General features: G+C 35.3%; 1 protein-coding gene across 7 annotated transcripts in view; it reads left to right on the top strand.

The window, feature by feature from the left end:
- The window catches only part of LOC127874163 (TBC1 domain family member 2B-like), a 37,516-nt gene that overhangs the window by 11,971 nt on the left and 11,780 nt on the right, over nucleotides 1–13,765 (top strand). For all 7 annotated transcript variants that reach the window (XR_008046674.1, XM_052418356.1, XM_052418355.1 and 4 more), the window contains 8 exons: nucleotides 1,013–1,148; nucleotides 2,177–2,283; nucleotides 3,380–3,477; nucleotides 4,503–4,593; nucleotides 6,141–6,276; nucleotides 6,916–7,058; nucleotides 9,031–9,142; nucleotides 11,340–11,471. Coding sequence is in view for 6 of the 7 variants with exons in the window: in XM_052418356.1 (XP_052274316.1) it covers nucleotides 1,013–1,148; nucleotides 2,177–2,283; nucleotides 3,380–3,477; nucleotides 4,503–4,593; nucleotides 6,141–6,276; nucleotides 6,916–7,058; nucleotides 9,031–9,142; nucleotides 11,340–11,471 (955 nt within the window). In the remaining variant the exon portion in view is untranslated. The remainder of the gene's footprint in view (nucleotides 1–1,012; nucleotides 1,149–2,176; nucleotides 2,284–3,379; nucleotides 3,478–4,502; nucleotides 4,594–6,140; nucleotides 6,277–6,915; nucleotides 7,059–9,030; nucleotides 9,143–11,339; nucleotides 11,472–13,765) is intronic.

Here is a 13,765-nt window from a genome sequence, read left to right as displayed (position 1 = left end):
ACCCTCAAGAATTGCTGGAAAGTTAATGTTTTTCAATTTTTAGAAATTGTAATTTATTTTATGGTTATCCATTACTATTACGACGAGCATTCTCATGGTTTCCTGTGGTCATTAGAAAGTAGGTCATGTGTATTAAAGGGTGATGCTATGATTTTTAGCTCGGCTGTTTTCGGAGAAAAACAGAGGTCTTTTCATAGCCAGCCCGTGGTGTCGTCCGACGTCCGCCGTCTGACGTCCGACGTCCGTGTTGTGCTAAAACCTTGACATTTTGCTCTAAAATCAAAGTGCTTCCACCTACAACTTTTAAACTTCATATGTAGATGCCCCTTGATGAGTTCTACACATCAAACCCATTTTGGGGTCACTAGGTCAAAGGTCAAGGTCACTGTTACCTAAAAAAAAATAATATTCTGACAAGCTTTCATTTATTCAAAACTGCATCCGCAGCCGAGCGTTGGCACCCGTTATGCGGTGCTCTTGTTAAATTAAGTAACACACAATCATGTTAGTTTATTGCTTGTTTTTTAATAAAATATCAACATATTTTAGGAACAACATCCGCAAAAGTTTCATTTTTCCATTAAGATACGTTTTTTTGAACAAGCAGATGTGCATAGTAAAAAATTGTAGCAACCAATCAGAAGGGCCGATATTATGTGAACCAGTTTACATGCTACAAATTACTACATGGAGCTAAATCTAGCCATTTTTTTGTCAAAACAATGCCAATTTAAATGCAGTTTTTGTTGTTATTTCCAATAATACACATTTAACTATAGATTGACATATAACACATGCGTGTTTTTGTATTTGTTCACTTTCAAAATTTGTATGTATTCACTAAGAGGGCCGATACTACTGATAGACATGCAAGTATGAACGAAGAAGTATCAGTGAAAGATCCACAAATTACTAGAAAAAACTGCTTTTTTATTGACGATGTTTATATTTTAGTCCATTGTAGACTTAATTTGTAGCCTAAAAGATGACACCCCAAATGTTTTAATTGCAGTTCTGTGGAACTAGAGCTTAAAGCAAGTCATGAGCAGGTGTCCATGTATGATGAGATGCTACATGCCAAAAATGATATCATCAAGGCTTTAAGAGACCAGCTTGACTCTGAAAATAAGGAACGAATTAAATACAAGGTTAAGTTTATAAAATTTGCTATTCAAACCGTTTTGTCCTTTAATAGCATAAAAACAAATGTCACTCCAGTTTTAATTTTAAAAAAAAACAACACAGCTGTACTCTGGGAACGCTTGAGCTGAGGGGCGGGTTTGCAAGAGGGATTGCGTGCAGGCTGTCAGGTGGCATGACATATTAGAATGGAACATAACTCGGCATGAATGGATTTTCAAATTATTTGCCATATGTGATCAGCATGATCATATGGAGTGAAGTTTACAGGAACCAGGTCCTTTTTTTCAAGGTCAAGGTTACAATTCAATGTCAAAGGGCACATTTAGTAAATTCGGAGATGACACTTTGTCCAGAGCATAAGATAAATTCAGATCTGTGTGTCGTGCTTCCAAAAAATAAGGGAAGGTCAATTAAAAAAAATCTTGTTACCACTGTAGAGGACATATAAATGAATTAACTTGATCAGAATGTTTATCTTGACCATATCAAGGCAAAGTTTGAAACTTGGTCAGGTGCGTCCAAAACCTAGACCACCAGGTCAAATCTATAAAAAGATGATCTCTTTAGAGGACACATTTATGACTAATTCTTGAAAATAACTTGGTCAGAACGTTAATCTGACAAGGCCAGTTTTTAAAAATTCGAAAAAGTGGGGTTAAAAAGATGATCACAATGTCAGGGTCAAGTTGGGTCAAAAACTAGATGACACGGTCTTCAAAAATTGGTGAACTCATGTGATCTTGACCCTGTAGTCAAATGTTTAGCTTTTTAACTTAAAGTATCTTTTGTAAGGACTTTGTATCTTATTCAATGATTATTGTCACATTTAGGGGCTAAAAGTTAAAATGTGAACATAATGCAGCACACCGTAACCTTTATTCATCCAACAACTTCAAATAAGTTGCCAATCAATTTTCATTGTTTGTCTGTAATATTCTTCAATGAAATAATAATAATTCTTTCCATGTCAGGATAACTTTAAGTTTTTTTATTTAGCTTTTATATCTCATTTTTGTCTATGTCATAATTTCAGGACATGTGCCTGGGCTATGAATTGCAGCACAAGTTCCTCACAAAAGAAATCCTTGAGTTGAATGACCTCCGGAAAGATGACCTTGCCAGGGAGCAAAAACTAACAATGTAAGTTTTTGAATAGTTCAAAACTTACAATTTGTTTTCAAAGTATTACATAGAACATTGGTATAAATTTGTATTCTTCTAATATAGAATCCCAGTAAATTAAATCTTTATTATTTGTTTTAATAACTATATTTCTTTTATTAAACTTTATTCCCAATAAACATTGTATGAAAGGAGCTGTAATTGGAATCTCTCCATTTGATCTATAAATAATACAACTGGGTTCTTTCAATAGAGTTGTCTCTCATAAATTAATATACATGCAAGGTTTAAATATTTACATAAAAATTCTGTATAAGAAATCTTTTCAATTGTCAAAAGTGTGTCATCAAGATAAGCCAAGAAGTTAAATATGTATGTTTCATAAAATTTTATTTTTCTGAACTCCACCTTTTTGAAATAGTGAAGTTCTGTCATTTAGCGAGTGCCATCAGGCCCACAGATCTCTTGTTTCACTATAGTATATATAGTGAAGAAAATTTAAACTCCTAACTGCTTTTCAGTTTTTTTGCTCAATTATTCTTTGCAGGATGACCTTAATATATAGATGATTGTTAATAAAGGAGGTTTGGCTGTGCCCAATGTTTGCTGAATTTATGGCCCTTTGTCTTTTTGCCATCTGTTGAATATATAGTCGCTTTGTTTTTGTCTTAGCATGTTTTGTGGAGGGTATCAGTGTCAGTGACTCATTTGTTGAAATTGCCCTTTCAACTGTGCCAATTTTTATCTTGTTTAGTCTTACTATGTTTACTCATTAAATTTTAAAGTTTAAAATATGATCTTTTGTTAAATTTCAAGAATAAACTAAATGTCATCAAGAAAGCAAAACGTATGCCCCTTGATTTTGCATTGATTAAACTGATCAGAAAACAAGGAAAAATGGAGCTTAATGCACGTGGGTAAAGCGTTGTTCCAGATTAGCCTGTGATTTCCGCAAGGCTTATCAGGGATGACACATTGTTTTAACAGTATTTTTCGCTTTAAGTAAGTCTCACTCTTCAAATCTTCAGTGTTGTAACTGACTTGGCTTTGAACACTTTATGCTCATGCATTAAGCCCTGTTTTCCTAGATCAAGGCCCATGTCTATATTTGAAGGGACAATGCCAAACTGCGTGCCAAGTACTATCAGATCAAGAGCAAGTATTTTGTGGTTCTGAAGCAGCAGAAGGAACAGAGTCCTCTCAGAGGGGCAGGTAAATAATGGCATTGACACATTCAGCAATTTTTTTACCCTATTCGGAAAAGTAGTGGTACCAGCCCTTTTGGGAAATTTGTGCGCAAAAAACCTGAAATTGGGAAATTTGTGTTGTTAAGTCTTCAATATTGGGAAATTGGAGTATTTGATTTTTTCTCCCAAATACTTTAAAATTGATAACTAAATGTTGTCAAGTTGTCAATATAATATTTACTAAGGTTCAAGCCATATAGCTGCAATTGGGGTTGATTTTTTTCTCCAGAAATTGGGAAATTTGTAGTGTATTCCTAATTGGAAAAGAGACGTTTTCTAGTACCGGGTAAGTTATAAAGAAGGAAAAAAATCGCTGACATTGTAAATACAAGCTTGTGTAGTATGGATCATTTTATTGTTTTGCTTAATAATATGTAAACAATTTATGTGAGTTTCATGTTTTCATGAACTCAGTATTTTGGTATGGATAACTATTAACAGAATATATCAGGGTTTTGCGTAACATGATACAACCTTCTGTATGTAATATTTTGAAATGTTGTGGTAACTTAAGATAGTAAAATTAGATTGAATTTGTTTTAAATATGGTTTAAGTATAGTTAAATTATTTTACATATGTATTTGTATAGTCCCTGAGAAACAGATTATTTACATTTAAGAGAAATGCCAGAAAAATACATTTCAATTATTTAATCATTAACACTCTCAAAATTCCAAGTTATTAAAAAAAAAAACAGAACGAAAATTCTTCTTACACAAGAATTTTCTTGCTCCTTTACTTTTACTGAAGTTTGAACACTTCTTTTGTGCAGTTTCTTCTGACATAACATGAAAATAATGATTGAAGAAGGCTTCATGTGTCATGGATCATTCCTCACTGGTGGAAAAATATATCTACATGGTTCTCTTTTGTTTAAAAACCTATGGTTCCCTGTATCCTTTTTTGCCAATATTCTAATGTCAAGGTCAAGTCTGATAGTAATTATTCCAGAAAAAACTAATGGTTGCCATTGTCCATGTGCTCTTCAGGCCTGGAGGAAGGTCAGGAGGTCGTCACACAGTTGCTGCATGACGCCCTTGAATTTGATACTGACGACCATGAGATGAGACTCACTGGAAGGTATTAGGAGACATCAGCCTTTCTTAATGTGCATATGTGTCTTGTTCTGTGAAAATTGGGCACAATGCATGTGCGTAAAGTGTGGTCCCAGATTAGCCAGTGCAGTCCTCACAGGCTAATCAGGGACGACACTTTCTGCCTTTACTGGATTTTCGTATAGAAGAGACTTCCTTTAAACAAAAAATACCATAAAAGCGGAAAGTGTTGTCCCTGGTTAGCCTGTGCGGACTGTATAGGCTAATCTGGGATGACACTTTACGCACATGCATTAAGCCCCGTTTTCTCAGAACGCGACACATATTTGTTCATTTAACTTTTATGTGTAATGCTTTGTTAAAAAACAGGGCTTTGTATCTTTTTTATTATCATTTGTTGCACATCATTGGCGATTAATTATTCTTATCATAAGCTGCTAAGTGGATTAAAACTACATTAGGCATAAATAATCCTTGTGGGATTTCCACCCAAATTTTCTTTAAAAAGTTTTAAAAAAGGCAAGCAGTTGTTGAGCCTATTTTCCTCATAGGGCTCATTTCATTTTAGGGTTAGTTGTCCTTAATTTATCTTCTATTTTAATGTAGAGGAGTATGATGACTTATGGAGGTCTAATTGCTAGCTGTGATTTCTGACTCCCATTGCAGTGTAGAGAGGTATTATTGCTAGCTTTGGCTGCTGACTCTCCCCTTTCAGTTGAGGAATTGCACGCTGTGGTTTTTTGGCTCTCCCATGGCAGTGTAGAGAGGTATTATTGCTAGCTATGGTTGCTGACTCTCCCATTTCAGTTTTGGAAGGTATAATTGCAAGCTATGGTTGCTGATTCTCCCATTGCAGAGTAGATAGGTACAATTGCTAGCTGTGGTTGCTGATTCTTCCATTTCATTGTAGAGAGGTATAATTGCTAGTTATGTTTGCAGACTCTCCCATTTCAGTTTTGGGAGGTCTAATTGCTAGCTGTGGTTTCTGACTCTCCCATGGCAGTGTAGAAAGGTATTATTACTAGCTATGGTTGCTGACTCTCCCATTTCAGTTTTTGGGAGGTATAATTGCTAGCTGTGGTAGTTGATTCTTCCACTGCAATTTAGAGGGGTATTATTTCTAGCTATGGTTGTTGCTTGTGCCATTTAAGTTCAGGGAAGTCTAGTTGCTAGCTGTGGTTGCTGATTCTCCCATTGCAGTGTAGAGAGGTATAATTGCTAGCTTTGTTTGCTGATTCTCCCATTGCAGTGTAGAGAGGTATAATAGCTATGGTTGCTGACTCTCCCATTTAAGTTAAGGGAGGTATAATTGCTAGCTATGTTTTCTGATTCTCCCATTGCAGCGTAGAGAGGTATTATTGCTAGCTTTGGTTGCTGACTCTCCCATTTTAGTTAAGGGAGATTTTATTGCTCGCTAATGTTGCTGACTCTCCCATTTCAGTTTACGGAGGTCTAGTTGCTAGCTTTGGTTTCTGACTTCCATTTTAGTTAAGGGAGGTATTAATACTAGCTATGGTTGCTGACTCATATAGGGAGGTCTATTCTCTAGCTATGGTTTCTTTCCCATTTCAGTTTAGAGGAGTATGATCGCTATGGTTTCTCAAGGAAACACTATATGGATGAGGCAGAGGATTGGGAAGAAGACTCCCTGGGTAACAAGGCTGCGGTCCTTGAAAGACAGTCAGAGGAACTCAGCACTCAGGTCAAGGTAGGTTAAATTAAGGGAATTGAGAATTAGTTCCAGTGGTTATAAATGCCCCACTCCACAATAGTACTCACAATAAACTCTCTACAAGTGATTGACATCTTAATAACCAAAACATACAATAAATGCACTTATTTATAATATATATATTTATTCATCAAGTTATAAGTTCTTAGTCATTGTTAGTCATATAGATTATGTACTATATTTACATTCCTTTGGTATATCAAAGAGTATTTTCAGTTACACCAAGTGCTTTCGAATAACACATGTATTTTTTGCACACAAAAAGGCTTTCATGGAAGTAAAATTAATTTCCTTTTATAGCAACATATGACACATTTATGATTAGTGCTGTATTCATCAAATTAATTTTGGTTAATGGGAAATTAATTCCTCTTAACAATCTTAATGGGATATAATGCAAACTCTTGCATGTCACAAGTTTGTTTTTTGCAACAATTTAAGTGTTGTTATACTGCAAGATTTACATAATTTTTACTTCTTTTAATTTTTTAGCATATATTAACGAAATCAAGGTTTATTTATGGTCCAGTCTTTTTTATTAGATTGAATATTCTTTAGTATTTAGGATTGTTTTTAAACATGTATATTCTATACTGAAGCTGTATTGGTCTTCAGGATGCGGACCACAATGCATCACTGCGAGTAAAGTGGGAGAACTACATGGTGGGTCGAGGAGGGAAGTTACAGAAGTCAGTGGAGCTGAAGAACCTTATCAGACAAGGGGTGCCCCACCTGTACAGGGAAGAGGTCTGGAAAGGGTCAGTATGTTGTAATCTTGTTTGTAGTTATAGCTCTCCTGCAACAGAAGTTGTAGAGACGGGGTCAATTCCAATCTTGTTCTGTTTTTCTGTCTGCATAAAGTGTTGTATATTTATGAATCGCAAATTCGCAATACCTCAGCATTTCTCTAGCAATTTTTCTGAAACTTATGAATAGGTTTTCATCATGAAGTGTATGGTGAAAGACACTTTTTTCATGGCAAGTCATAAACACATTTTTTTTATTTATATTCTATTTAACAAAGAGCACAGTAGTCTGATTAAAATTTGTTCTAATGTTTATTTACACACTTTCTAGTTTATGTCCAGTATGTATGTGTTGTAATACGATTTAGTACATTCATTAAGAGTGGGCTGGTGTACTCTTCAAAATTGTTATCAGCTCCAGGAAACAAGTAAGTTGGCTTACTGGGGACATGGCAAGATACAGGATATTTCCTGTTCCTAAGTAGACGCTGGGTCATTTAGTGTCAGATGGATGGAACATTAAAGGTTGGCTCAACAAAATATGGGTTGTAGAAAAGATGCAGTGGAGAATCAAAGCTCTTGACATAGAATTGTGAGGCCAAAACACTAACGCATGACTCTGTAATGTGCAACTTCCTTCATATGTTCCTATTGTCTTTAAAACAAGATCATTTAGTGACATCTCAACCTAAAGATCAAATTTACTTCCATTTGTTTCAGTACAACCTCTTGTTCCTAATGAGTGTATTCAAGTAAGTTTGTCTAGCAAGGTTAATAAAACAATCCTTAGAAAGCAATTACAAGCAGCTTATCCTATCAACTTGCCTATTCAAAACTTATATAGACTAGTCTTTAGTATAGTGAAATTAAAATCATTTAAAATTCTTTAAGTTTTAAAATCAAAACCCAAAACAGAGCATAACAATTTTTAGGAGTTTTTATGAGTGCAAATGATGCAATCAAACATCAATAAGTTACCATAGGCAATAATTATTATTCAAAGTGTTTGCTGTATGGGACTAATACACTATTTTAGGTGCTCTGTGTGTAACTGCTACACTTCTTCCAGTGTTTTATGTGGAATTATCAGCCTATTTCAGGTGCTTTGTATGGAGCTGTAATAGTTTTTCAGGTTGTAAATAAGAAAGTATCTTTACACATTTCCAGATGCTATGTATGGATTTATAACACAAGTTTAGGTCCTCTGAACTATTACACTTTTTCGATTAATCTGAATCGAACATTTTCAGCACTTCAGTAACTCTGTATTATAGAACTTTTACACTACATGGTTATCATGTGCTCTGTACGGAGCTTTTGCACTATTTCAGGGGCTCTGTATGAAACTGTAACATTATTTCTGATGTTTTGTATGGAACTATTACACTTTTGCAGATGCCCTGTATGGAACCTTTACACTAATTCATTATCCATATTTTGAAATTTTACACTATTTCAGATGCTATGTTTGGAATTATAAGACTATTACAAGTCCCCTGTATGTAAATATTACTCTATTTCAGGTGCTATGTATAAACCAGTTATTCAACTACATATCCTCTGAATGGAAAAAAAGTAATACACTGTTTTAATTGTTCTGTTTGGAGTTATAACACTATTCCAGGTGCCATATATTGAACTATTTCACTATTTCAGATGCCATACATGTATATTACTCTATTTCAGGTGCTCTGTATGAACAAGTTATTCAACTACAAATCCTCTGAATGGAAGTATAACACTGTTTTAGATGCTTTGTTTGGACTTATTACACTAATGAACTATTTCACTATTTTCAGGTGTTCTGCATGAACTCCATTCACCATTTAAGGTGCAGTGTATGGAATTATAACCATATTTATAGTTTTCTTTTTTGAACTAGTATGCCATATTAGGTTTCCTTTACAGAGCTCTTACAATCTTTTGGGTGCTATGTATGGAACTTTAACTTTATTTTAGAGGCTCTGTATGAAACCTATTTCAGGTGCATTCAACTACATGTTGGGGATATCCAAGAAAAGAATGGAGATGGGTATTACCAGGCCCTTTTGCAGAGGAAGGCACAGTCTAGAGGCTTGGATCTTGCAATGAAACAGGTGAGAACAGTGCACAGACTGTTGCTACAGGACAACATACAAGGTTACACAAATTATTTTTATAAGTAGTTGTCATTCTGACCTTAGTCTTAAGACATTTATTTTTCAAATTCCTTCAAATACTTTATTGTGATGGAAATTTGTTGTGACCTTTCAGAAGATATTTACTTACACAAAAGGTTTGATGTGTGCAGTAAATATTGCTCCCAAATCTGTTTCATAATTGTTGTCCAATAGAGCTGCAAAGATTCACCAACAGCTCGATTTGATTTCCATTTCAGACACTCCGATACCGATTTTTTCGATTCGATTCATCTTCAAACCTAGTTTTATAATATATTCACTCTTATGCCTCAAAATTAACATTTCTTTTCAAATGTGATTTCAATAAAACACAACAAAAAGAAAAGCAAATTAGGAATTTTAATATAAAAACTTCTGACTAGAAGATTGTGTTGATTACACAATCATATAAAAAAAATAAATAAATAATCATAAAAACGTATCTGGAATCAGTTGAATGGTAATACTATCACTATTATACTTTTACGCAAAACAGCAATAAGCATGTCTACCATTGTGACATGGCAGAATCACCTGTTACCTGTAGGACAAATCACATTCTCTAATAAACTTAACAAAATTCCAACAGAAATATAACTACTTTTCTGGCTCGCGACTTCAGTAGTTGCACTTATGCGACCTCTTAGTCTTGCTAAATCAACGTTATGTTTGCGTTTGACATGTTGCATTAGAGTAGTGGTTGAGCCGGACTTTGCGTAACCACATCCGTGAAGCACAGTTTACACTTTGCTTTATCGGTAGGGCTACCATCCCGAAACCCAAAATACTGCCACACTTTTGATTTTAGCTTCTTAGGCGCATCTGATAATTTCAATTTGTCGGCAACAACTTGTTCAGCCATTTTGACGCTTTTTCCGAAAGTAGACCGTAACGCGCTTATTGATTGGATGACTAAAGTAATAAGCAACCAATCGCGCGGGTCGTAATTACAGGTAAAGATAAAACCTTCACCTTCCAGTATCAATAGTCAGAATACAGCGTGCTTTACGTATCTATGTATATATATGTATATATGTTAAAGAATCGAATCGAATTTAGTAGGTTTGGTATCGTAATCGAATCGAAGCATTTCAAATCGATTTTCGATGAATCGGATTGAATCGTTGCAGCTCTATTGTCCAATGATCTGTATGGAACTACAAATGTATAACACTACCTCAGATGCTTTGTATGGAACTATTACACTACTTCAGATGCTCTGAATGGAACTATTACACTACTTCAGATGCTCTGTATGGAACTATTACACTACTTCAGATGCTCTGAATGGAACTATTACACTACTTCAGATGCTCTGAATGGAACTATTACACTACTTCAGATGCTCTGAATGGAACTATTACACTACTTCAGATGCTCGTTATGGAACAATAGACTGTATTACTCTATTTCAGGATAGTTCCATACTGATCACCTGAAATTGTGAAAAAGCGCCAGCATGTGCCCTCATTTTGAATTTGAAATGAACCTAACATTGGACTTATGAATAATTCAGAAGATTTAAATTCTTCGTTTACCAGAATAATTAAGAAGATTTAAATTCTTCGTTTACCAAAAATGACAAGTCTCGTCTAACAACAATACCACTTTCTACAAAGCTTGGATAAATGCTTGCCAAGTTGGATGTTATCCATGTACACTATTGACACACCCACATCACCTGACTATTTGTCCTTGAGATTGACCTCCTGATTTACTATTCTTGAAGGTTCAAATCGTTGATTAACCCAAAGTGATATGTTTTGTCTTACATCAATTTAGCATGCTTCAGAGCTTGAATACTTGCATGGATGTTGTCATCACCCTTTTCTCATTATTACCTTGACATTGACCTACTTTTTATACTAATATCAAAGGTCAACATGTTTGGTTATACTATATGGACCGTTCCATTGATATCAATACCACTTACTAAAAATGCTTTGATATTTTCCATCCAACACTGAGCACACTCACATCACTAACTTCCTGATAACCTTGACCTTGATCTTATTTGGATTAAGGCTTACTCATATAGGCCTAATGAATCAATATTGACAATTAAAGCCTCTGTCAGGGGCTAGAGTGTTTATTGAACGCTGCATCTTGTGTTTGTTTTTGTTTTCAATTTTAGATTGAACTTGATTTACTGAGGACACTTCCCAACAACAGGCACTATGAATCGATAGAGTCCGAGGGAATTCTGAAACTTCGACGCGTGCTTCTTGCATTCAGTGAATATAACAGGCTCATAGGATACTGTCAGGTACACATTTCCATGCTGAACATAATAGAAAGTTGTAGTTGATTATGAAACTAGCTCTTTAGAAGTACACAAGAGTACTTTATCTTCAGTGCCTCTGTTGAAATTGCCTTCTTAAAAAAGACGTCCACTGTAAACGAGTCAAACCATATTGATGGGTTTTTATGCCCCTGGATCAAATGATCAGGGGTATATTGTTTTTGGCCTGTCTGTCTGTCATTCTGTCTGTCATTATGTCCCAAAACTTTAACCTTGGTCATAACTTTTGCAATATTGAAGATAGCAACTTGATATTTAGCATTCATGTGTATCTCATGGACCTACACATTTTAAGGGGTGAAAGGTCAAGATCATCCTTCAAGGTCAAATATATGGCTTCAAATCAGTGCAGTAGGGGACATTGTCTTTCCCAAACACAGCTCTTGTTTATTGAACTATGTGGTTAATTGTATTTTTTTTATTTTCTTTGTTGTCTTACCAAAGTTAACATTATTGATGACAAACTGTTCCACAATGTAGCAATACCTCCAGACATAATTATGTGTTTTTATGTATTTCCTGTTGCTAAGAAGGAGGATGTTTGTAGGAATGCTTTTTTACCCGTCCATTCATTCGTCCGTTTATCTTTCTATATCTCTGATCATCTGTAAGATTGTCTTGGCACAATTGTTGAGGTCATCAAATGTTGCACAATAGGCCAAGCTGGCTTTAGGTCAAATGTTTGAGCCTCCATTTGTGTGTGCTTGTTATATTGTGTCTACCATTTCAATGATTTTGATGAAACTTGGCTCAAATGTTCCCATTATTGAGGTTGAAGTTGTGTAAAAGGCAAGAGTTAATTATGTCAGCTAAAGATCTTGATCCCACTTAACCCTTTCCCACTCTGAGGCAAAGTGAAGATGGCAATGTGCAAATAGCATTAAACCAGAACAGCCTGCAAGTAACTCGCAGTCTGTTCAGGTTTTATGCTGTTTGCTGCTCATCAGTTTCAAGGGTTGGAAATGAAGCCTTTAAAACTTGAATCTAGTAAGAAAGGTCCTTAATTAAAATTAATTATCTGGTAGATGACAAATGCATCAAAATACATATCTAAGTGGGAAAGGGTTAAAGGTAAATGTTTAAGCCTCCATTTATGTAAGGCATGTGTCATATTCCTTTTGAATGCTTTTCATGAAGCTTGGCTGAAATTGATTTATAATTGAGACTATTGTCCAGTATCAAGAACATTTTTGTGTTTTTGAACAACTCAGAAGATGAGATTTTAGTATCCTCTCATCTGAATACACATGTAGTGAGAATGTAGATCATATCAAGAACAATCTCAAATCACAGCTTTAAGAATATGCACATGTTTCTCCTCAGACTTAGGGTCACATGGCATTCAAAACTCAAAAATTCCGAAGACCAAATTGAGAATTAAAGTCAAACTTTCAGCATTAAGTTTATTCAGAATATTGAACTTGAGTGTGTTTCATGATTCTTGCCCCCTGTACAGAAAGCATGGCAATCTCTCCTACTTGAGGTCAAGAGCACACGTTGTATAAGTAATAATTGTCCCCTACCGGTTTGCACTCTTTGTGTCTGTTTGTGAGTCTGGCTGTCTGTGAGTCTGGCTGTTTGTGAGTCTGGCTGTCTGTGAGTCTGGCTGTCTGTGAGTCTGGCTGTCTGTGAGTCTGCCTGTCACACTTTTCTGAATCCTGCGATAACTTAAAAAGTTCATCATATTTTTTCATGAAACTTGAAACATGGTCAGATGGCAATATGGAGATTATACACGTCTTTTCATATTGTTCCTACGTCAAGAGTTCTGGTTGCTATAGCAACAACAAAAAAATAATCTGACAATGGTTGAGCTGGTAGGGGACATATATTGCTTGGCAATAGTCTTGTTTATTATCATTTTTATGCTCCCCCAAAATTTATTTTGGGGGGAGCATATAGTCGCAGCTTCGTCTGTCCGTGTGTGTGTGTCCGTCCGTGCACTTTTTGTCCGGGCTATTTTTCAGCAAGTAATGACCATATTTCAATGAAACTTTATGGGAAGCTTCACTATCAAGAGGAGATGTGCATATTATCAGCGGGTTCTGGTCGGATGATTTTTCACAGAGTTATGGCCCTTTGGAAAAAAAAATCTATAAAAAAAATCTTGTCCCCCCAACTACTGTGCCCTCAAGATGTTTCCTTTTCTCTGAATATATAGTGCAATATTGTGACCAAAAAAACCTTTGGGGAGCATCACCTGTCTCCCACTGTTTCTTGTTATGTTTGAGTCTGAAATTTCATGTATTGTATATATC

The sequence above is a fragment of the Dreissena polymorpha genome, chromosome 3 (assembly GCF_020536995.1).
Source record: "Dreissena polymorpha isolate Duluth1 chromosome 3, UMN_Dpol_1.0, whole genome shotgun sequence".
Classification (NCBI taxonomy): domain Eukaryota; kingdom Metazoa; phylum Mollusca; class Bivalvia; order Myida; family Dreissenidae; genus Dreissena; species Dreissena polymorpha.
Note: the sequence above shows the minus strand (reverse complement) of the source record. Positions and strands in the feature narration are given on the sequence as shown.